The 26,220-nt window shown below is 36.0% G+C and overlaps 1 protein-coding gene across 4 annotated transcripts in view; it reads right to left on the bottom strand.

The window, feature by feature from the left end:
- The window catches only part of ccdc18 (coiled-coil domain containing 18), a 156,777-nt gene that overhangs the window by 119,959 nt on the left and 10,598 nt on the right, over positions 1-26,220 (bottom strand). For all 4 annotated transcript variants that reach the window (XR_011357961.1, XR_011357960.1, XM_069939270.1 and 1 more), the window contains exons 3-9: positions 25,387-25,551; positions 23,675-23,784; positions 22,276-22,404; positions 18,626-18,722; positions 18,423-18,544; positions 17,150-17,456; positions 15,343-15,479 (exon numbers count right to left, since the gene is read on the bottom strand). Coding sequence is in view for 2 of the 4 variants with exons in the window: in XM_069939270.1 (XP_069795371.1) it covers positions 15,343-15,479; positions 17,150-17,456; positions 18,423-18,544; positions 18,626-18,722; positions 22,276-22,404; positions 23,675-23,784; positions 25,387-25,551 (1,067 nt within the window). In the remaining 2 variants the exon portion in view is untranslated. The remainder of the gene's footprint in view (positions 1-15,342; positions 15,480-17,149; positions 17,457-18,422; positions 18,545-18,625; positions 18,723-22,275; positions 22,405-23,674; positions 23,785-25,386; positions 25,552-26,220) is intronic.

Below are 26,220 nucleotides of genomic sequence, written 5' to 3'. Positions count from 1 at the left end.
AGTGATCATAATGCCATTAGCTTCAAGTTAATTATGAAGGATGATAAGTCTGGGCCTCAGGTTGAGATTCAAAATTGGAGAAAGCTAATTTTGAGGAAATGAGGAGGGATCTAGAATGTGTTGATTGGGATAAGTTATTTTCAGGCTAGGATGTGCGAGCTAAGTGGAGGATCTTGAGTGCAGAGTTGTATGTTCCTGTCAGGATTAAAGGCAAGGCTAGCAGGCATAGGGAACCTTGACTTTCAAGGGATATTGGGGAGCTGGTTCAGAAGAAGAGAGAGGTACATAGCAGGTATATGCAACATTGAGTAATTGAGGTGGCGTGGTTGGCGTAGTGTTTAGCGCAATGCCGTAACAGCACCAACGATTGGGACGTGGGTTCAAATCCCGCGGAGTTTGTACATTCTCCCTGTGTCTGTGTGGGTTTTCCTCAGGGGCTGAAATGGCCTGTTATCATGCTGTATGTCTAAAATTTAAAAAAATTAAATTAAAAATGCAAGAAAAATCTCGTGAGAAATCAGGAAGGCAAAAAAGACACAAGGTTGCTTCGGCAGGCAATGTGAAGGAAAATCCTAAGGGTTTCTACAGGTATATTAAGAGCAAAAGTACAAGGGACAAAATTGGTCCCCTTGAAGATTAGAGTGATTGACTTTGTATGAAGCCAAAAGAGATGGGGGAGATTTTTATTCATCAATATTCACTCAGGAAACAGATACAGAGTCAAGGGAAATAAGGAAAACAAGCAGTGAGGTCATGGAACCTAGAGAGATTAAAGAGGAGAAAATGCTTGCTGTTTTAAAGCAAATCAGGGTGAATAAATCCCCAAGGCCTGACAAGATATTCCCTTGGGCCTTGAGAGAGGCTAGTGTAGAAATTGCAGGGGCTCTGGCAGAAATATTTAAAATATCCTATGCGATGGGTGTGGTACCAGAAAGTTGTTCCATTCTTTTAAAAAAGCTCCAAAAGTAAGTCTGGAAATTATAGGCTGGTGAGGCTGACGTCGGTAGTAGGTAAATTATTAGAAAGTGTTTGAAGAGATCAGATATACAATTATTTGGATAGTCAGAAACTTATTAGGGATAGTCAACATGGTATTGTGCATGGCAGGTCATGTTCAATCAATCTTATAGTGTTTTTAGAGGACGTTATCAGGAAAGTTGACGAAGGAAAGGCTGTGGATGTTGTCTATATGGACTTTAAGACATTGTTGAGGCCAAATTTGGAGTACTGTGTGCATTTTTGATTACTTAATTACAGGAAAGATATCAGTAAAATAGAAAAAGTGCAGAGAAGATTTACTAGGATGTGGCCAGGACTTCAGAAACTGAACTGCAGGCAAGGTTAACCAGGTTAGGACTTTATTTCCTGGAGTGCAGAAGAATGAAGGAAGATTTGATAGAGGTATTTAAAAATATGAGGGGGATAGAAAGAGTAAATGTAGATAATATTTTTCCACTGTGGGTAGCTGAGATACAAACCAGAGCACATGGGTTAAGAGTGAAAGGGGAAAAGTTAAGGGGGAACTTCTTCACACAGGATGCGGAATGAGCTTCCAGCTGAAGTGGTGAACGCGGGCTCGATTTTAACATTTAAGAGGAATTTGGTCAGGTACATGGATGGGAGAGGTAAGGAGAGCTATAGACTGGATGCAGGTCAGTGGGACTAGGCAAAAAAAAATATGGTTTGGCACAGACGAAGGAGGAAGGGGGGTGATTCATCAGGTGGTCATTCCTCGAAATTACTGGAATGACTTTTAAATCTAACCCACAGTACACCTTTGGGTGGTCATCTTACTGTAAAGAAAACCATGAATAAGATTTTGACACATTTTTTCTGGCTTGGTTTGAGGAAGGATGTTGTAAATTGGTGCAGAACATGTCACTTTTGTCAGTTGTGGGGAAACCTAACCAGGGTCCTCCAGTAGCTCCATTGGAACCTATTCCTGTTGTTGGGAAAACTTTCACTAGGGTTATTGTGGATTTTGTAGGTCCCCTGTCTAAAACTAAGTCTGGGAATCAGTACTTATTAACAAGTATGTGTACAGCATTGAGATTTACAGAGGGTATACCATTAAGGAATATTAAAGCCAAAACAGTGGTAAAGCCTCTGGAAAGATTTTTCCACAGTTTTTGGATTACCTAAAGAGATCCTGAGTGATCAAGGATCTAACTTTATGTCTGGGTTGTTTCAGCAGTTGATTTATGAATTGGGAATAAAACAGATCACTTAATCTGCGTAGCATCCTGAAACTCGGAGCTTTGGAAAGATTTCATTCTACTCTTAAAAATGTGATGAGGAATTACTCTCTAGAGAATGGAAAAGATTGGGACGGAGGTATTCATTTATTGTTATTTGCAGCAAGGGAGGCTGTGCAGGATTCATAAGGTTTCAACCCTTTTAAAATTAGGTTTGGACATCAGGTTAGAGTACCTTTAAAGTTCATAAAAGAACAATGGGTTAATGAGGTTGTGCAGTTGGACTTGCTGGATTAGGTTTCTAAATTTAAAGATAGGTTACAAAAAGTGTGGACTTTCGCTCAAGAGAATATAGAAATGGCTCAGGGTAAAATGAAGCATTTATTTGACAGGAAAGCTCAAGTGAGGAATTTTAAGACAGGAAGTTTTGATTTTGTCTCCAACATATGACAATCTGTTGAGAGCTAGATTTTCTGGAGAGTACGTAATTAAATCAAAACTGAATTATATTAACTATGTTGTAACACTCCAGATCGAAGGAATAAAACTCAGGTTTGTCACATAAATATGTTTAAACCTTATTATGAGGATCAGGGTAATGAAGAACAATCTGTATCAGAGGTGTTAGTTGTTGACAAGGTTGAGGAAGTTATGGATCATAAGATTATGGAAAGAGAATCTTGAGGATAACCTTAAAGAAACCATGGTTCCTGTCCGCCTGTCTAACTCACCAATTTTGGAAAATTTGGAGGAAAGGTTATGCCATCTTAAGTCATCAAGAACAGATGCAGTTGAAAGAATTAATTTTGAAATATACAAATTTGTTTATTGATGTGCCAAAAAGGACATCAGTGATTTATCATGATGTGGACGTAGGAAAAGCAAGTCCCATCAAACAACACCCATATAGAATAAACACTCAGAAGAATAAAACCATGGTTCAGGAGGTGGAATATATGTTGAGAAATGATATTATTAGACCTTCGAACTCAGATTGGAGTTCTTGTATTCTGGTACCAAAACCAGATTGAACTGTTAGGTTCTGTACAGATTACAGGAAGGTTAATTCAGTAACTAGAACAGATGCTTATCCTATTCAGAGAATAGATGACTGTTTTGATAAAATTGGGAAAGCTATATTTCTTACTAAATTGGATTTGTTGAAAGGTTACTGGTGTGTGCCTTTAACTAAGAGAGGAAAGAATATTTTGGCTTTTGTAACTCCATCTGGTTTATACAAGTATAATATGTTACCTTTTGGCATGAAAAATGCCCCTACAACATTCCAAAGGATGATTAATTCAGTAATCCAAAGGTTAACACATAAAGATGTTTATATTGATGACTTGGTCACAAAAAGTGAAACATGGGAAGAACATCTAAGGGAATTGGACAAATTGTTTGCAAGATTAACTGTTAATTTAGCAAAAAGTCAGTTTGCAAATGCCACAGTAACATGCTTGGGTCATGGTAAAGTTGCACCTATTCAAGCTGAGGTAAATGCAATTTCTGAGTTTCCTATTTCCAATGGCAAGAAAGCAGTGAGAAAGTTTTTAGGAATGGCAGGATACTATAGGAAATTTTGCTGAAGTTGCTCTTCCTTTAACCAACCTTTTGAAGGGGAGAAGTTTGTGTGGACTAAAGATTATGAGACAGCTTTGGAAAATTTAAAGGAGATGCTATGCCATTGCCCGGTTTTAAAATCTCCTGATTTTGACAGACCATTTTCTTGAGCAGTGGATGCCAGTGAGGGGGCAGCAGGTGCAGTTTTGTTACAAAAACATGATGAAATTGACCATCTAGATGCCTACTTTTCAAAAAAAATTCAATGCTCATCAAAGGAACTATTCCACTATTGAGAAAGAACTGTTATCTATAATATATGCTCTGCACAATTTTGATGTACATCTCCGTACCTCTCATGAATCAATTGTGATATTTACTGACCACAATCCTCTGGTGTTTTTGAATGAAGAATAAAAACAGAAGATTGTTAAACAGGAGTTTAATATTACAAGAATATAATCTGCAAATTAATCATATCAGAGGTATAAATAATGTGAAAGCATATGTTTGTCAAGATGTTAAAATTGATCATGTATAGAAATGTTTACTTTCAACTTTGAGTTACTTTATTATAACATGTTAAATATTGTGTATTGTTATCTATTTAGTGATTTTAAAAAGTTTAGTTATAACTGAATTTTAACTCGAGTTAAAATTCCTTTAAAGGGGAAAGTGCGACAGAATATATAGTTATGTTTTTGGGAGATAAATTGGGAAAGGTTTGTTAGAGTAGGTCACATACAAACACTTTAAAACAAATCTTATTTAAAATACTGGAGCTCTGCTAATTCAGGACATATCGGGGCCTCAGAGCCTTTACAAAAGCTTTGGAGAGTGCCCAAGAGACTTCACTAATGGATTGTTGTTTACAAAAAGGCAACAGATGAAAGAGCTTGTCGGAGCTACCTTCTGTCTGGAGGGGATATCTTGCTGTTCTAAGAGGGTCATGTGGTTTTGCAAGCAGAGAGAATCAAACAGAATTTTCTCTCAGAAAGAGAAGGAGAGAGACACAGAGATCTGTTCTAGTGTTACAACCAGCAACAGCAGCTGGGACTGGAACAGGACAAGCTGGAAAGCTTGTGGAAAAACCCATTTTGAAGACAGATTGTGACTTCTTGGTTCAGCCTGGTCAAAGCCCTTGTGGTTCATGGAAGAGGAGTGGACTAGCTTTCTAATGTTTCACTTGGACTAAGGGAAACAAAAAGGAACTCTGTGGTGACCTGAAAGAAAGAGGTCATCATCTGGAGAACCTTGAACGGGCAAGTTTCGTCAGCAAGACACTGAAGTGGCTCATGAAAAAGGAACAACAAATCTCTCTCTGAAAACCGTCAAGAACCTTCCTGAGCAGTAACCATTTACCTTTCAAGCTCCAAAGCCTGGTGAACTTTATAAATATTAAATTCTGTGCACAATAAAAGAATTGCCTGCAACCAGTGAACTTGGAGGAATGAGAAGTGAGATTGGACTGTGAATCAAAGAACTTTTCTGAATTTACACACACATTACATGTGCGCTTACAATTAGAAAGGGGTTAAGATAAGTTAGTTAAGTCAATAGAGATAAGTTAAAGTGTGATTCTGTTTTCATGTTTAAAGATAAAAGCAACTTTTGTTTAAGTAACCATTTGTCTTGGTGAATATCTAATGCTGCTGGGTTTTGTGGTTCTCTGGACTCGTAACAATGATAATGACAAAGGAACAAGATATGTTGATGATTGCTATAGGGAAGGATCTCTTAGGTCTTTTGAACAACTACAATATTACCAAATAACAATTTCAGCACAGAAACAGGCCAATTTGGCCCTTCTAGTCCGCACTGATCCAAGTACCCGCCTCTAATCCCACCTACCACCACCCTGCCCATATCCCTTCATCCCCTTCCCATCCATATACTTATCCAACTCTTTCTTAAACGGCAAAATTGACCCTGCCTCCACCATCTTTCCCAGAAGCCCATTCCACCCAGTAACTACTCTCTGAGTAAAGAAGATCCCCCTCATGTTACTCCTAAACATTTGCCTGTCAACTCTCAACCCATGACCTCTTGTATCCATCTCTCCTACTCTCAATGGGAAAAGCTTTTCCACATCAACTTTATCTATCCTTCTCATTATCTTAAACACTTCTATCAAATCCCCTCTCAGCTTTCTACGTTAAAGAGCTAATTTGCTCAATCTCTCCTTGTATTCCAGATGCTGAAACCCAAGCAACATTTTTGTAAATCTTCTCTGCACTCTCTCTATCTTGCTAATATCCTTCCTATAAATCAGTGACCAGAACTGCACACAGTACTCTAAATTTGGCCTCACCAATGCCTTGTACAGTTTCATCATTACTTCCCAACTCCTATATTCTATGCACTGATTTATATAGGCAAGCATACTAAAGGCCTTCTTCACCACCCTATCCACATGTGCCCCTACCTTCAGGGAACAATGCACTGTTATTCCTAGATCTTTCTGCTCCACTGCATTCTTCAAGGCCCTCCCATTTACCACATATGTCTTGCTTTCATTATTCTTTCCAAAATGAAGCATCTCACACTTATCAGCATTAAACTCCATCTGCTATCTTTCTGCCCACTTCTCTAAGCAGTTTAAATCCCTCTGCAATCTTTGAAAACCCTCCTCATCATCCACACTTCCCCCTATTTTAGTATCATCTGCATATTTACTAATCCATTTTACTGCCCCATCCTCCAGATCATTAATATATATGACAAACAGCAATGGTCCCAATACCAAACCCTGAGGTACACCGCTTGTCACCGGCCTCCATCCTGACAAACAATTATCTACTACTACTCTCTGTCATCTTCCTTCCAGCCACTATTGAATCCATTTGACCATCTCCAAATTAATACCCAAGGACTTAGCCTTCCTAACTAACCTCCCATGCAGAGCCTTATTGGCCTTACTGATGTCCATATAGACAACATCCACTGCTCTACCCTCATCAACATTCCTAGTCAACTCTTCAAAAAAATTCAACAAGATTGGTCAAACACGACCTTCCACATACAAATCCATGTTGAGTGTCCCTGATCAGACCCTGTCCCTCCATATACTTATATATACACTATCTCTAAGAACACTTTCTGTCATTTTATCTACCACAGACATCAAACTTACAGGCCGATAATTGCTAGACTTGCTCCTCGAACCCTTTTTAAACAAAGGAACCACAAGCGCAACATGCCAATCCTCCGGCACCTGTCTCTAATGACATTTGAAAAATCACTGCCAGAGCCTGCGCTATTTCCTCACTAACTTCTCTCAAGGTCCTGGGGAAAATCCTGTCAGGACCTGGAGACTTATCCACCTTTATATGTTTCAAAAGCTCCAGTACTACCTCTTTCTTAAACACTATAGTCTCCATATATACCCCCTTTGCTTCCTTTATCCTGCACAATTCAATATCCTTCTCCTCAGTAAATACTGAGGAAAATAAATTGTTCAAGACCTCCCCCATCTCTTTTGGCTCCACACACATTTGTCCTTTCTGATTCTCTATTGGACCAATTTTATCTCTCACTTTCCTTTTGCTATTTACATATTTGTAGAAACCCTTTGGATTTATTTTCACCCTGCTTGCTATAGCCACCTCATAGCTTCTTTTAGCTTTTCTAATTTCTTTCTTAAGATTCTTTTTACATTCAATATAGTACCCAAACATCTTTTTTTCCCTGTTTCTCATATTTATTGTAGTACTCCCTCTTTTTTTGAACCAAGCTTCCAATATCCCTTGAGAACCATGGATCTCTCAAACTAATGCAACATTCTTTTGTTTCCTCCAGTTAAGAACGTTCTTAAGAGGAAGACCAGGACGAAACTTGGCCCCAGCTGAAATTAATGAGATGGAATAAATAATTTGGCTGAGGAACACATCTAAATTTATATCTAAAATGTACTTTGTTCTCCAAAATTCAAGTGCGAAACCACATTTACAGAGATCAAGAGAGAGATGGGAGTCGGAGTTGCAATAATGGTAAGATGCTGGTCTGATTAGTGTTTGGAGAGCAATGCCAGATACAGATTAGTACAATACAATTTCCTACACCAATTATATCTCACACCACAGAAATTACATTAATTAAAATCGGAAATATTGGAGATGTGCTTTTTATGTGGAATAGAAATAGGAATGTTTGTACATACTATGTGGTTGTGTGTGAAGGTGAGACTTTTCTGGAAGGATATTTCTGAAATACAGACAAGGATAACAGTGGTGGCCTTCGCTGACCCGGAGCTTCAGCCCTTGAGCAATTTTATTGAAATAATACAAATTAACTAACTTCCAAATTTAATTTGTTAAAGTAGCTTTAGCTGTGGCTAAGAAATGCATTGCGATTACTTAGATACCTCGCTCCCCTCTACAGATAACACAATGGAAGACAGAGATGAACAGTTGTATACCTTTAAAAAAAAATCACATACCATCTAAAGAACAAATATAATGCATTTATAAAAATATAGCAATTATATTATACAGGTGCCCAAATATAAATAAAAAGAAAAAGGTGCTTTTATTATAAAAATATAAGGTAGTTGTTCTCAACTATTTTTTCCCCACTCACATACCACTTTAAGTAATCCCTATGCTATCTGTGTTCTGTGATTAGAAAGGGATTGCTTAAGGTGGTATGTGAATGGGAAGGGCAGGTTGAGAGTCATTGGTCTAGAGCAATTGTTACTGAAATATTTTGCTTGAGAAAAATTGTAATTGGCCCATTTCCTTTGGAGTTATGAAACTGTGCACATAACTAGTCAATTAGGTATGATTAAAACAGTGGTTTTCAAACCTTTTTCTTTCCATCCAAATACTACCTTAAGCAATCCCCTACTAATCACAGAGCACCTATGGCAAAGGGAATACTTAAAAGTGGTGAGTGGAAAGAAAAAGGTTGAGAAAGTGATCTCCCCGATGAAGATTTTTTTTAAACCCAACTGTAAGCCCTGAAGGTGTACAATTTTATGTGAAGGGGATGGTGGGGGAAGGGATTGTTGTGTTTTGTTTTGTTCTGTAAGAAAACGTCATATGTACATACATACATACATACCCACACATAGTGAAAATGGAAAATTTTGATATGTATATTTATGGAAAAAAACAAAAATAAAATATTCCCAAAAAAAAGGAAGGTTCAGATGCTAGGTATTCATGGTGAAGTAGTGAACTTAATTTGATAATGACTGGATGGGAGAAGGAAGGTTTTTTTTAAAAAACAAGAAACACATTTGACTGAAAAAGAACATTTGAAGCTGAAAAGATATTGGGTAGGACATGTAATTGCGTCATCTTTTAATTCTAAGGCCAGAGGGGTAGCCATTTTAGTACATAAAAAGCTACCTTTTACATTGGAATCAATTTCTGCCATTGCTGGTAGCGTCTTCATTGTTAATTGTAAAAAATTTTCAGAACCTTTGGACTTGGGATGAATTTTACGCTCTCAATGAGGATGATGAAGAATTTGTAACTGAAACATTTTTAAATTTGAACAAGGCGAACGAAAATATTTTAGTAGGTGGTGATTTCAATTGTTGTTTGGATCCTTTATTGGATAAATCTCCAAAAACTTTGAAAACAAAGAAGGCTAAACAGTTGTCAGTATTAATGAAAGATTTAAATTTGGTCGAAATTTGGAGGAGGTTAAATCCGACTGAGAAAGACTTTTCATTTTATTCAGCTAGACACGATTCTTTTTCTAGAATTGATTTATTTTTAGTATTGGCACAATCACACTGAATATAAAAGTAGGATTTTGTCCAATCATTCCTTATTAATTTCTTGTGCTGGTTCAGAAACCGTTGAAACAGCATATCGCTGGAGATTTAATGCGATGTTATTAAAACAACCTGAGTTTATTAACTATATTGGGGAACATATTACATTCTATTTGCAAACAAATGTAAATTCAGTACAAAGTAAGCTTACTCTATGGGATGCATTAAAAGTGTATTTAAGGGGTCAGATTATCAGTTATTCGACTAGAGTTAAGAAGAATATTTTGCAGAGAGTCAAAATTTGGAAAAGGAGATAGATGTTTTAGAAAAGGAGGTACAAGGGAATTCGACTAAAGATAAAATGGCTTATTTATCTAAATTGAAATTACATTATAATACTTTGCAAACATATAAATTTGAGACATTAATACAAAGTTCTAAACAGCATTATTATGAATTAGGGGAAACGAGCTCATAAAGTATTAGCTTGGCAGTTGAAGACTGAACAAGTTTCTAGGACAACAAATGCAATAAGGAAGAATGCGGAGGTTACTTATAAACCCCAGGAGATTAATGATGAATTTTATTCATTTTATCAAGAATTATATACTTCTGGGGTGGTTAAGGATAATAATTGGAGAGTACTTTTTGGCTAATTTAGATTTATCGTTTTTGAATGGTAAGGATATGAAGGAATTAGATAGGTTTTTTTTAAACTGATTTAGAAATTAAAGAAGTGTTACAAACTATGCCAAGTGGGAAATCACCAGGAGAAGATTGATTTACTTTGGAGTTTTATACAGAATTTCATGATTTATTGGTTTGCGGGTTCGTTTCCAGAGTCTTTTTCTAGAACATAAATTACTGTTATTCCAAAAAAAGACAGAGATCCTTTGAAAGTGTCTTCTTATAGACCGATTTCTTTATTAAATGTAGATTACAAAGTTGTGGCTAAGATTTTAGCTAATAGACTTGCTAAATATTTCAAAATTAATACATGTAGACCAAGCAGGTTTTATTAAGAATAGATATTCGGCTGATAATATTGTTAAATTAATTACAATAATCAATGCATCAAAAAAGCAACCCAACCAACCAATGATAGTAAAATTAGATGCTGAAAAAACCTTTGATCGAGTGGAGTGGATTTTTTTTTTTTTAAGTGCTGGAAAGATTTAAATTTGGACCACTCTTTACTGGTTGGGTGAAGGCTTTATATAAAAATTCATCAGCTATGGTGGTGACAAATATTTTCATTTAATTTGACTAGATCAACTAGACACGGTTGTTCTTATTTGAATTGATTATAGAAACATTGGCTCAAGTTATAAGACAAGATATTAATATTAAAGGAATTAAAGTAGGTGAGGATGAGTATAAAATTAATTTGTTTGCAGATGATGTATTAATATATTTAACATATCCTAAAGAATCTTTGGGGCAACTTCAAAACCATCTGGAACAGTACGAACAAATGTCAAGTTTTAAAGTTAATTGAGATAAAAGTGAAATATTACCAATTTCAGATGAAGACTATTCAGATTGTAAACAGATTACACAATTTTGGTTGTCTAATAAAATTAAATATTTAGGTGTAATTGTTGATGTTAATTATCAAAGTCTATACAAATTAAATTACATACCTTTCTTAAATAAAATTAAATTGGATTTGAATAAATGGAAGGATTTACCTTTAATAGGGTGAGTGAATTGTATTAAGATGAATATATTTCCACGTATTCAAAATCTTTTTCAATCTATTCCTTGTTTAATTCCAAAAGTCTTTTTTAAAGAATTAAATGCGTCAGTACAGTTATTTTTATGGAAAAGTAAATTATCTAGAGTATCATTACAAAAATTGACATGGAAATATGCATTGGGTGGACTTCAATTACCACTTTTTCAGAATTATAATGAAGCAGCTCAATTAAAATTTATTAATAGGATGTTTGATATTGAACAACCTCCTATATGGGCTAAAGTTGAATTAGCACAGATTTCAGAATTTAACATACATCAATTTATATATAAATGGAATCCCCATCTTTTACAAAAATATAAGTTACCAGTATTGAGACATCTGATAGAGATTTGGTATAAAAGAGATCAAATTATAGGAAATAAAGATAAAAATTCAGCTAAGACTCCATTATATCAGAATAAAATAATTCCTTTTTCAATTAATAATTATTATTTGAACATTTGGGACTTGAAGCGTATTAAATTGGTGGAGGATTGTTTTGAGGCAGGTATGTTTCTTTCTTTTACTAGACTTAAGGAAAAATTTGGGATATTATCTCAGGAAGAATGGATGACTATTTGTGAAGATAGTGTAACTAAATTGATTAATATGAGATATAGTTTAGTCAATTATAATTTCTTGCATCAGATGTATTTAACTCCTGAGAAAAGTTAAAAAATGTATGGTTTTAGTTCTTCAGATTTGTGCTTTTGTTGTGGGACACAGACTGGTAGTTTTCTTCATTCATTATGGACTTATGAGAAAGTTGAACCCTTTTGGGAAAGAATTATGAAGTTTTTGGAAGATTTATTCAAGTTTGAGTTAACACTTTATCCATTACTTTTTTTAATGGGTTATACTACAACCTTAACAATGGATTTATGATTGGACAAATTGCATTTATTCGTCTGGCTTTGGCTGTAGCCAGGAAATGTATTGCAATTACATGGAAGAATGATATTGAACTGAATGTATATAGTTGTCAAAATGAGTTGAGATCTTGTATTTATTTAGAAAAGATTACATAACTTACATAATAATTGTTCTTTTTTTATTAAAATGTGGACTCTATATTTGAAATGTATGAATTGGATATTTTAAAGATGTTAAGGATTTGGCACACTCCACAGCAACAGATAATTAACTGATTTATGTTTTTGGCTCTTTTTGTAGGGATAGTTTGGAAGGGAGGGGGATGTAGGGGAAATGTACTTTTGTAGTTTATATCTTATAAATAAAGTTTTTAAAAAAGAGAATATTTGATGTCATTTGATCAATTAAAAAATAAGTATGGCGTTCTTAACAACACACTCTTCTGCTATTTTCAATTAATAGCATATCTAAGGGATATTTAGGCCCAACAATGTAATTACCGAAGTGAAGTGATGTGGAAACTTTTATCCGAAAGCAAGATAATTTTAAAAATTACTTCTACCATGCTTCTTCTACTTCAAATGGGAACTCCTAAACAGGGAGTTCATAAATCTAGACAGAGATGGGAATTAGCTTTGAATGTTAGATTTGATAAGAATATGACAAATACAATAAATGTAAGGTACAGGTTGGTTCAATACATTTTTAACATCAATTGTATCTCACCCTGCAGAAATTAAATAGATTTATCAGATCAATGTTTTAGATGTGGGTATCTTTTTACATTCAGATTGGTCATGTCCCAGGATTAGACCTTTTTGGATAAACTTAGGAACTTTTTTTTTAAGAACAGGTTACAGGAACTAGGTTTCCACAAAATCCAGAATTACTTTTATTGGGGAATATCATAGGGACAAGACCAAATTTGAAATTATCTAAACACCAATTAGAAGTTGTCAAAATAGCATTAGCAGTGGCAAGTGTGACAGAGTATATCAAAATGTTTTTGGGAGATAAATTGGGAAAGATTTGTTAGAGTAACATACAAACACTTTAAAACAGATCTTATTTAAAATACTGGAGTTCTGATAATGCTAGACATATGGATTGATTCCTTAGAGCCTTTGCAAATGTTTTGGAGAGCGCCCAAGAGACTTCACTAATGGATTGTTATTTACAAAAAGGCACAGATGAAAGAGCTTATCGGAGCTACCTTCTGTCTGGAGGGGATATCTTGTTGTTCTAAGAGGATCATGTGGTTTTGCAAGCAGAGAGTCAAACAGGCCTTTCTCTCTGAGAGAGAGGGAGAGAGTCACAGAGATATGTTCTACAGTGTTATAGCTGAGACTGGAAAAGGACAAGCTGGAAAGCTTGTGGAAAAACCCATTTTGAAGACAGGTTGTGACTTCTTGGTTCAGCATAGTCAAAGCCCTTGGTGGTTCATACAAGAGGAGAGGATTGGCTGTCTAATGTTTCAATTGGAAAAAGGGAAACAAAAAGGAACTCTGTGGTGACCCAAAAGAAAGAAGACATCATCTGGAGAACCCTGAAGGGGCATGTTTCGTCTGCAAGACACTGAAGTTTGATTCTATTTTCATGTTTAAAGATAATTAGAAGCAACTTTTGTTTAAGTAACCATTTGTCTTGGTGAATATCTATTGCTGCTGGGTTTTGGAGTCCTCTGGGCTCAGAACACAAGAAAATGTATAGCAGTTACTTGGAAATCTGATTCACATTTAGGTATGGCATGATGGAATGCCAAGATGCATAGTTGTATTCCCCTTGAGAAGATTACTTATAATTTAAGAATTAAATATAGTTTTGCAAATTTGGTGCCCGTATTTACAAATTTTGTGTATAAATTTGTAGATGTTTTTCTAATCCTAGAGACTTGCGTTAACCTTCTCCAAAAAAATTAAATAAAATATAGAGACACGTGGTGAGTGGCACTTTCTTGGCAATCCTTTCTGTTTTCCCTGCTTTCATTTCTTTTCTTTTTCTCTTTTCTGTTCTGGTCTTTTTTTTCTTCTTTTGGGATTTCTAAGGTGGGAGGGGGTGGGGGCGTGGGGGGTTTTAACCATCATGCAGTGTATAATGGATTCATTTTATTTTTCTATTTGTATCTTTTCAGTTTTGCAACCGACTTCATGTATGGAAAAAAATTTAAAATATATATTTTTTTAAATCACCTCAGTGCAGGACCCCAGACCCAAGGTGCATTAATGAATGTCATTTCGTCAGGAGGTAAGAAGTTGAAAGGTTTGCTAATTATTGCACAATTATCAATTTCATTTGCCATTCTCTAGCAAATTAAGCACCCCATGCTTGCAAGAAAACTTAAGTCAACATTTGGTTGAAATGTGATAAATAATCATTCCTACAGAAGTGAGAAGCAAAGACAAAATACAATGGGAGAGAGTCTAACGATCAACTCCTGATGTTTAACAGCATCATCGTGTTCCTAATATCCACATGTTTTGGGTCACAACTGATCAGAAACTTAACTGATCAGCCACAAAAACACTGTACCTACAAGAGCCTGGGTATCCTGTGATATGTGGCTTTGCTCCTGTGCAAAGAGAGCCTTTGCATCACCTACAAGTCAGGAGCTTGATGGAATACTCTACTGTGTAAGAATACCTCACAGCATAGTGTCCAAGACAAAGCAGTCCACTTGATTGTCACCTCATGAGCCATCTTAAATACTAATTCCTTTCAGTGACTGCTGTGTTCCATCTACAAAATGAACTGCAGTCACTCATCTTGGCCATTCTGACAGTGCTTCCCAAGCCTGCAAACTCAATCACTCAGACAGACAAGGAGATCAAGTAGATTGAAATAATATCACCACCTACTAGCTCCCCTTCAAGTCACACAGCATCTTGATTTGGAAACATCTCCCATGTCATTGCCACATGGTCTAGATCCTACCCCTTCCTGCTTAACAGTAACGTAAATGAAACTTCTCATGAGAGATTGTAGCAATTCAAAGCAAGCGCTTCTGAAAGGGCAATTGAAAGCTGGCCTCAGCAATGACACTCATATCCCAAAAATACAAACTTGAACCTGACCCAATTTCAGTTATCAACCATCATTGATAATATTTTTATAAATTTGATATCATGGTTTATATTAAAAAAAAATAAGGATGTAGCCATTTTGAAGACAGAGTTTACAGATTGATCTGAATTAGTATGTGTATCAAAAATAATATAGTACAATAATTAATGTCATTTAAAAAATACCTGGGATCTTTAAAATGAGAATCACTGAAGTGAGCAGTAAATGTGGAACCTTTCATTTCATTTTCGCTCTTGGTAGAAGGACAGATATCTGTGTAGTTCTCATTTATTATTCTGGCACTGAACACAGCGCTTTCACCCTGAAATAGAAAAACAAAAGGAATGATAATTGAAGGACCCACGTGTTTAAGTTATATTTCTGAATTTATAAACAATACTTTTTGAGCAGCATGTTATTACAGACAAACTTCATTTCTTTCTATGGTTGATTCATCCCTTGGAATACTGTCAACATCAAGCTTGTGCCAAATACAAGATTTCTAAAATTTGGGAAGTCAATACCTGCTCCAATAATAACATTCTCTATTATTTAGTGGTTCTAGGAATTGTAATTCATTAAATATTTTCACATTTAAAATTATAAAAACCTTAAGGAAAATGTGAGAAAAAAAATCAGTAAATTAATTACAGTATTATAACTAATTAGTTTTTTAACTTTAGTAGTTAACACTTTACAATAAAGTGGATTATTGAATTGGCAATATTTAATGCACACCTGTGCGTTAACGAAGAAAAATGAACAAAATTGATAAAAGTTATCATGAGAAATGAATTGGTGGGGAGCTAATGAACAAAAGGTGACAGGTGACAAAATAGAATCTTCTAAACAATACCCTGATCTTATTGAAAATATCAGTTTGATATTCACTGTCAATAATAGCGCCTCTTAAACAGTGCATTCTATTTATAAAGCATTAACTTTCAGTCTAGCTTCTAAATTCCAAGTCTCTGAAGAGGGGTTCAAACCCAGGATCTTCTGAACCATGAGACAAGTGTTGTACCAATGAAGTAAGTAAATAAACGACCATATGGGAATCTTATTTCCACAAAGTCTAGAAAGAGAAGAAACCAATTGATATACCATTTTTTTAAAAATACATATAATGTGCATGTTATATGCACATTTTACAAACCAGGTACCCCACCGCACATTATATGCATGTGCATGCTATACGAGAATATTTTTACATGTTGAAAGAAAGCACACAATTAATAACGGGTGTGGGAAAGATGCAATTTATAGCGAGTGTAGGAATATTATTGCGAGTGTGGGAATATTATAGCGGCAGTGAAAGAATGGCACAATTTATAGCAGGTGTGGGAAATTTTGATTTTGGGAATATCTTTTTGTACTGAATGCCATGGTATTCCTATAAACAGGACATTCTGACTAACACTGAACCTTAATGTTAATTGCCCAGACCTGTACCTGAGGGAGGAGATTAACATATCAAATGCCTCTAATTTGAGGCATTAGAATTGAAATCCTGCTTAAACTCTGAAGCCTGTCTTCGATCTGTTTAATTGATTCCTCTCCAAAGGTTAATGTGTTGGAGCAGGATATCATCTATAATATGAGCAATTGACACCACTGGGGGAAACTGATTTGGTGTTAATTGTGGGAGATTAACTGGTGGCAAACTGGTATGTGCTTTGTCGCATGTCCCATCTAAATGCAAATTTATTTTGTCATTCGGAATTTAGAAATACTACGCATGTTATATGCGTGTGCACGTTATTCAAAAATATTTTTACACAATGTATGATTTTATGTGCTTTATATGTGTGTGTGTGTTATACGAGTGAAAATATGGTAACGCAGACAGCAATGCAAATCTTGTGAAGTGTTAACATTATACAAGTCTTGATAATATTTGGATTTTCTCAGAAACAAAAAGAAACTGATCTCATTATGTTTTTTTAAAAATGTCCTTCTTCCTTGATTACTGCAACATTTAATTTAGTTTACCTCTTTATTTCCTTTACGATGCAATTGTAGAAGTGACTCCAGGTTCCTCATCTCCAATTTAGTGCTCTCTAACTCTTTACTCAACTGAAGTACCTTTTCATTTTGGGAAGTTGTAGGCAATCTTAGATCCTCATTCTCTCGACTCAGGCCTTCTTGATCTTTCAAAACAGTCTCTTTATTAACCAGTTCATTTTCTAACATTTTAACTCTTTCATTTGCATTAGATAAAATTGAAAAAAGACCTGCATTTTTAGACTCCAGATCTTTTTGACCCATTTTTAGATCGCTGTTCTGTTCCGTTAAAAGCCTATAAGAAAAACAAATTTTAAAAATATACCAACATAAATGACAATTAGTGAAATGCCTTTCCACACTTTGTACATTCAACAATTTCAATTAATAAACAATTTAATAATAGTTTTTCTACTGCCGTGTTTAGCAATGCAATTTCAAGCAACAATTAAAAAATTAAGGGAAGCAATATCCATCTTAAACAAAAGTTTCCAAAAATGCTATGTATTTCTGGTTAAGTTACCATCTCTCTATATAACCCATACAACTGTCACATGAAATTTTGAACTGAGAACAGAGAGGCGACTGATGGAGTGGCTGCAGGAGACAGAACATGAGCAGGGGGACGAGAAGCTTAATGAGGGAATGTATGTGCAGAGGAGAAAAGGAACATGGACAGGACAGAGAGGAAATGTGTGCATAGGACAGGTGAGGGAAAGAAGTTGCTTACAGAAAAGAAATAGTGTACATCCGCAGGAGACGCATGGAGCTTGAGCAGGAGGGTTACAGAGCATATAAACCCTTCCATGGTCTTTTGGTTGTACCATTTGAAAGCTGAAAAACGTTCTTCAGCACTAACGAGGGCAGCACGATCAGTGTGGCGGTTAGCACAATGCTGTTACAGTGCCAGTGACTGGGACTTGAATCCCGCACTGCCTGTAAAGAGTTGTACGTTCTCCCCATGTCTGTGTGGGGAGTTCTGGTTTCAACCCACCGTTCAAAAATACCGGGGGTGAAGGCAATTGTGCAGCAGGCTCTTGGGCCGAAAGAGCCTGTTACTGGGCTCTAACAATTTTTGTTTAATTAAATGTTCTGGAGCAACGTAAATAAAACATTGCAAGACAGGAAATGTGTAAGAAAGAGATAGAGAATTTTTTAAAATTAGGTACTTTGGAGTGGTGTCAGCTGCCATCATATATTGAATTGTATGCATTACCACCTGATTCCCAAGAACAGAGAAGGAGATGTACAAAAGGTGAACCTGATTTCTTCATTCTTTTTTCCTAACTCCTTTTCCAAGGTAGTAGATTTCTCAAATAACTCTGCTCGGTCCTTGTTAGAGTGATACAAGCTACTCTGCCAATCCTCTTCATTAGCTTGAAACTATGATACAAAAGACAAAAGATGAAGACTCATACATATTTTATGCTTATATTGTAAAACTAACTGTACGTCCTTTCTCACCTTTGTAAAATGTTCTGCAGTCTTTTCTTTGTACCATCTGAAAGCTGCAGAAAGCTCTTCAGCATTAACAAGGGCTTCATTTCTTTGTTGTTCGGTTCTATTGAAAACAAAAACAAGTTGTTTCATTATTGCGCTAATTATCAATGATTTTACCTTAAGAAGATATTCCGAAAGGACAGAAAAGTCCTACTCTTTTCAACCTGATCCCCTTGTCCTGATGGGATGCATCCCAGGATACTGAGGGAAATAGTAGGAGTTATAATTGTGTTGGTAGTCATTTACCAAAATTCTCTGGATTCTGGGTAGAAGACGGGTAACTATCAGTCAGTTAGCTTAATGTCTGTAGTTGGGAAGATGCTTGAAGCTATCATTAAGGATGAAATAACAAGACATTTAGACTGAAGGGCTTCCGTCAGGATTTAGAAAGGGCAGGTTTTGTTTGATAAACTTGCTGGAGTTCTTTGAGGATAGAGGGGAACAGGTTGATGTTATATATTTGGAGGCATTTGATAAGGTGCCGCACAAGAGACTTATCAATAAGATACAGACGAAAGGAGTCAGGGGAAGTATATTGGCATGGATTGAGGATTGGTTAACTGGCAGAAGGCAGAGAGTCGGGATAAATGGGTGTTTTTCTGATTGGCAAACAGTGGTAAGTGGGTTGCTGCAGGGGTCGGTGCTGGCCCACAGCTGTTCACCATTTATATTGATGATTTGGAAGAGGGGACAGAGTGTGGTGTAGCCAAGTTTGCGGAAGATACTAAACTGCGTGAAAAAGCAAACAGTACAGAGGATGTGGAGATGCTGCAGAAGGATATAGTTGTTAGGTGAGTGGGCAAAGATTTGGCAGATGGAGTCCAACATTAGTAAATCCGAGGTCATCCATTTTGGCAAGAAAATAGAAGGGCAGATTATTATTATTAAGTGGTGAAAAACTGCAGCATGCTGTAGTGCAGATGGACTTGGAGGTGCTTGTGCTTGAACCTATAATACAACCCAATGAGTGTGGTCATACCTTTCCTGTTCCTCAACTCCAACCATATAGCCACAGTAACAAACCCTCTTGTCTGTCCTGCCTGATTACAGCTGTGATATTTTCCCTGACGAGTAATGCCAGTCCTCCCCCTTTCATCCCCCCTGTTCTATCGTGTCTAAAGTAACATGGTTGCCCCTTTGCAACCATGCGTCACTAATGGACAATGTCATAATTCCACATGCCAATCCATGTTCTAAGCTTGACTGCCTTTCCTACAATACTCTTTGCATTGAAATAAGAGGCACAAGAGACTGCAAATCAAACTGCCAGAAGAACTCAGCAGATTAAGTAACACTTGTTGAGGAAAAGGAATTATAAACATTTTGGGGGAAAACCATGTATTGTTATGGGCCCAGAGGACCCCAAAACCCAGCAGCAATAGAAATTCACCAAGACATATGGTTACTTCAAAAGTTGCTTTCAATTTTCTTTAAACATAGAAACAGGATCAAACTATTAACTTAACCCCCTTCTAATTCTAAACACACGTGTATGTACTGTGTGTATAAGTTCAGAAAAGTTCTTTAATTCACAGTCTAATCTCACTTCTCACTCCTACAAGTTCACTGATATTAGGCAATTCTTATTCTGTGCACAGAATTTAACATTTATGAATCTTCACCAGGCTTTGGTGCTTGAGAGGTAAATGGTTACCGCTCAGGAAGGTTCTTGTTGGTTTTCGGAGAGAGATTTGTTGCTCATTAGACACAAACTGATTCCTTCTGAACAGCCACTTCAGTGTCTTGCTGAAGAAACGTGCCCCATCAGGGATTTCCAGATGATAACCTCTTTCTTTCGGGTCACCAGAGAGTTGCTTTTTGTTTCCCTTATTTCAAGGGAAACATTATGCAGCCAGTCCTCTCCTTTTGTATGGACTACAAGGGCTTTGAATAGGCTGAACTAAGAACTCACAACCAGTCTTCAAAATGGGCTTTTTCCACAAGCTTGCCGGCTTGTCCTGTTCTAGTTGCTGCTGCTGAACTGTAGACCTGTAGAACTGAGAAATGAATTCTCTCACTCTCTCTCTGAGAAAACCGACCCTCTTAGATCAGCAAATTGCATTGAGACAGATTGCAGCAACCGGACCCAATCTTCTGAGTTTGTTAATCTGTTGCTTTCCACAACAATAATACATTACTCCACAATTAACACCTATTTGTGAAGTCCTTATAGGCATTCTTCAAAGTTTTTGCAAAGATACTCAGAGACTGGACTGTCTGGCTTAAATGAGATCTGTTTTGAAGTATTTGTATCTGTGTGTGATCTAACTAAAAAAAAAACCGCATATTTTATCTCCTTTAAAACAATATAAAATATAACAATCTGTCACAGTATGAAGACTATAAATTGGGACAACCAGTCTCTTTTCCCTCAACTTCTGGGAAAGAATTCTTCTCCACTGTGATTGTTCATATAAATGATCAATTATTTTTAATCTTTGAGATCTTTTGGTATTTTCCTGTATTTAAAATGCTACCAGAACTAATCACCTTCGGGTTTACCACAGCTTTTTCGCATTCTCCAAAGCAAATTTTATCGTTTTATACGATCCCAGAGATTCCCCAGTTATGCCAACCATTTGACTGCACTGATAATAGCTGTTTTTCTGTTTCTAAGCTTTTACAACATGTGCTACATTTTATCAATACCACACAATCAAAAAAAAAATAACAGTTGCTGGAAATTTGAAATCCAGAAATGCTCAAGGAGACAGACATTAAATGTGGAGAGAGAATCAGAGGTTACATTTAATGATCTTGAAATTACGTCAGAACTAAGAATAGAGAGAAATCAAACAAACTTGATTTTGAAAGATGTGAAACAAAAACTAAAGAAAGCCAGTGTTCTCAGGGAGAAAGTGCCAAATCTACAGGGCTCTTAGTTTTGGCTTGTGAAAGTAAAATTAAATGCCCCTAGGTCCTTCAGATACACGTTTCATTACAAGTCACCATACTCATCAAGTTTAACCTGTTACTCATCCATGTCTACAGGGGTGTTCTTGCTTATCATCAGGCTTGAACCTCTCCAAATTAAAACTCAGAGTTCAATAAACTGGATATACTCCATAGACTTCCTGATGTTTGTCAAAAACCAAATATAAAAAGTTATTTGAAACATCCAAGGTTACTAAACTACCATTTGTTAGAATTTTTTCTAACCTCTCATTCCATATTTATTTTAAATTTAATTTTCATTTCTATACAATACCACACAAATGATTAGCATAGCAGTAGTGCAATTTTATTACAGTGCCAGTGACCTGGGTTCGAATACGGAGCTGTCAGTAAGGAGTTTGTATGTTCTCCCCATGTCTGTATAGGTTTCCTCTGGGTGCTCCAGTTTCCTCCCACTGTTCAAAATGTACTGGGGTTGTAGGTATAATTGGGTGGCACAGGCTCGTGGGCAGAAAGGGCCTGTTACCGTGCTGCATGTCTAAATTTTTTAAAATATAATTTTCGATGTGTAAACCATATTCTGCATTTGTGAACTTGACTAAACAATCTTGGTGATAAATCCAGCTCCTCAAAATCTACTGTCATTCAACAACTTTCATTAATGTATAACATCTTAACAAAATATTACTGTCCAGTAGATAGATACAACTGTTAAGTACCTCTTTCCTCTTCTATTTTGTTCATGAAGCTCATTCTTTAATCTTCTGCATTCTTCTGACAACTTTTCTATCAGTTTGTCCTTCTCAACTACCATCCATTGACTCTCTTTCAACTTTTTTCCTGTAGCACTTATTAAAAAATAAAATTTTGATTGAGAAACAAAAATGTACTCTCCATTTAAACATTATAGTCATTTATGCCACTTCCACTTCCATCAGAAAAATACAAATGCTAAAAAAATTTAAGTATAAGCTAAAAATATACAACATCAACATGGAATGCAAAATGCAAATCTTTCAAAAAAACTTCTCAAATTAGGATAGTTTATTAATCATAATTAACTTTTTATTATACATTGCAATTTTTTTTTATTCAAACCAACTAATGTATCAAAGTTATAAATAGTTTATCTGCAGTTAGACCAAGAAAGAATTATGTCCAGAGTATGGGAAGAACAAGTAGGTTAAACAAGAAGTCTGAAGATCCTGGAGAATTACAAGACACAAAAGTGCTGGGGGAACTCAGCAGGTCATGTCCTATAGGCTGTCCTATTTTGACTAGTACAGGTACACGATCCTTTATCCAGAACCCTTGGGGGACAATGTGTTCCGAATTTTGGATTTTTCCGGATTTCGGAAAGCCAGATTTAAGCCCACCCGAATTGTGCTGCCGTATCCACCCTCACAGCCTTCCAGTCGCACTGCCGGTCTCTCACCCGCCCGACTCGTGCTGCCGGTCTCTCACCCTTGCCTGCCCTGCTCGCGCTGCCGGTCTCTCACCCCACTCGCCAGATTTTGGAGCTTTCCGGATTTTAGATGTCCGGATAAAGGATCGTGTACCTGTATAACAATGTAGTTTATATTTGTATAAATAAGTGAAGGGGCTTCTCTAATTATTCATTTCAAAGATCAAACCTCAAACAATACAAAGGCCCCTTGAACATGTAATATTTTCACCAAAAATATTATGATGGAATTACTGGACAATCCAGGTTTCTTCTTGGAATCAAGAACCTGATTATGGTTAGCACTGTTTTATTCAACAGAATATCCAAGGTAGATTTAAAATTTGTAATAAATGCCATCTCCAAATTACAACTGTCAAATTTATGGGCACCCATACATGTAAACAACTTCCCATAATAATGTCAAACTCAAAACTCCAAAGTATAAGAGTATATTTGTTCCTACGAATGGCAGATCTCGTTTCCCCTCTCCACTTTTAGTAAGTGTTCTTTCTTATCAGTCTTAAGTACATCCATTACAATTCTGTGGCGGTATTGCGAGCATATCAAGTGATTTTATGTATTTTCCAACTCAATGAGAAAATCAATTTACGGACATCCGTAAAATAGATCCGATCATCACCCAGGGACGGCTGTATCTACTCCATCATTACCTGAGAGCTTGTTTTTGAGCCTCTACTTCGGCCTCTAAACTCAGGATATCTTCACATAACTTAGAAATATGATGTGCCTTGTCATTAGTAGATGGCTCAAGATGACAAAACTGAAAGATAAGCAAAGATAAATTTTCAGGCTGATATTAAAACACACCAACTACTGCATCAAACCATTTCCCATCCAAGTATGTGTTGGGAATGTGCATATGATATAAATTACCAAATTAATTATTTAAGCTAACTAAACATTTCTGGACATCTGAAAAAAATTAACCATTCTTTAACTATGAAAGCATTTCAGGTCTAATATATAAACAAATTTTTTTCTTGGATTCCTATTTTTTTAAGAACATAACATACAACATAATTTTCCAAGGAACAATGTCTCAAGGTTATGATCCACACATTACAGCCTCTGACCCAATGTTCTAGTATTTTAGATAAAGCACTTCCAACATCTTGTTTTTAGTTTAGATTTTTTTGTATTGTTTTCCTTCAGTGATTTAACATTATTTACCAGGTTTAGTAAGGGCACTTTAAAAACAATTCGGAAACATGACAGGATATGTTAACAAACAATAACAGAACTGTAAAAAACAAAATGCTGGAGAAGCTCAGCAGATGAAATAGTGTCCTTTATATAGAAAAAGTAGATATATAACTGATGCTTTGGGATTGAGCCCTTCAAAGTCTTTACCTTTACTACATAAAAAGGACACGGTTTGACCTGCTGAGCTTCTCTAGCATTTTGTGTATTTTACTTCAACCATGATGTCTACAGCATTTTGTGATTTTCTGATAAAATAACCGTATGCACTTTATACCATCTGCTTCAGAATCTATCGTCATGAACATGTCACGAAATTCTATGTTCTGCAGCAATATCACAGCGGAAATATTGCTCTAAATTACATTTGAAAAGCAAATAAAGAGTGCAAAAAAAAATTAAGGATAAAGTGAGGTAGTATCTGTGGTTCACTGTCCATTCAGAAATCTGATGGGAGAGGGGGGGAAAAGCTGGTTGCTCATCTTCATGCTCTTGTTCCTTGGGTTCTACACCTGTACCCAAAGGCCCTTCATAATTTTTGTTTCGTGCCACTTTTAATAGAGCCCTTATAGTTCAGCAAATGCACCCATTCAACCTTTGATGCACCTGCCAACCTTTGAAAGAGTTATCTCGTGTCAGCACACACTCAAGTCTCTGTTCTCTGTTTCATCACTGTTCAGAGTTTAATATACACCTCAAAAACCAACAGTCTAAACACTAACAACTGTGAACTCCATTGCAGAGTTCTCTTCAGTCTTAAAAAATTTTCTACTAAAACTTTTCTTTCTGATCCTCAACCAATCCTGCATCCCTTGGACTTCAAATGTGCCATCAGCAATTATCAAACATCTCAAACAAATTTATGACTTATTGCGACCACTCTAAAATAAAAATAAAAATCAAAAGATACTGAACCCTCCAGAATTTCTACTCTCACTTTCCTTTGCAATCTTAGATGCATTCCATAGACTGGAAATTTCCCTAATTTGAGTGAATTTTGATTGTAACTTGACGAGCTGCAATCTGCGGACCAATGAACAAACTGCTGGAGAAAAGGGATTGGGCTGGGGAGCTCTTCTATTGCGAAACACAATGGACCTTCAATTTAGTTTTTTTTTAAATTCCCTGTTATGTAATTCACATAGATATTTAAAATACTCACTTTAACTTTTGATTCTGTCAGCTCCATTTGTAGATTTTCCATTTCCCGCACCAAACTATTATTCTGGGAGACCAGACGAGCATTGTCCTCCCGCAGCGTACTGAGCTTTCTCCACAATTGTTCATTTTCCTGCTCAACACCAGATATAGCTGGCAAATGAGATGTCTAAAAGCATGAAAATTATGTATTTGAAAGTGATATTTTTCCTTCCTTCCTGCAGACAAGATTTTTCATAAAATATACACCTCCCATACCTCATCCAAATGGTCACATTCTTGCTTAAAACAAAATAGCAAGTGTCGTCAATCATGGAGCTCATGTAAATTGATAATTTGTCTATAATTATGTTTGCATCCGTTGGCTTATTTGATCTGCACTCAAGAAAACGTTTAAAGTCACAAAAGGATTATTTCCTATCAGCTATTCAATATTCCTTAAAAGTTAGGAAGGAGATGTGGAGAAACTGCTTTTCCCAGAAAATAGCAAATCTATGGAATTCTCTACCCAAGAACAGTAGAGGACACCTCATTAAATGTATTTAAGACACAGTTAGATTAATTTTTGCATCAATCAGGGAATTAAGGGTTATATGGAAAAGGCAGATGCATTGAGTTGTCCATGGCCAGGACAGCCATTATCTTATTAAATGGTGGAACAGACTCAATGAGCCAGCTAGGTTACTCCTGAATCTATTTCTCTTGCTCTTATGTCAATAAATACGAAGAATATACGAAAACCTTAAATTATAATAATCCAACAGCTCCAATACAGGTAATTTTAAGTTATTAAAACTAAACTATATCAACAGACTGGAGAAACAAGGCTAGGTCTTCT

The sequence above is a fragment of the Narcine bancroftii genome, chromosome 5 (genome assembly GCF_036971445.1).
Source record: "Narcine bancroftii isolate sNarBan1 chromosome 5, sNarBan1.hap1, whole genome shotgun sequence".
In the NCBI taxonomy this organism is placed as follows: domain Eukaryota; kingdom Metazoa; phylum Chordata; class Chondrichthyes; order Torpediniformes; family Narcinidae; genus Narcine; species Narcine bancroftii.
This window is presented reverse-complemented; position numbering and strand designations above follow the sequence as displayed.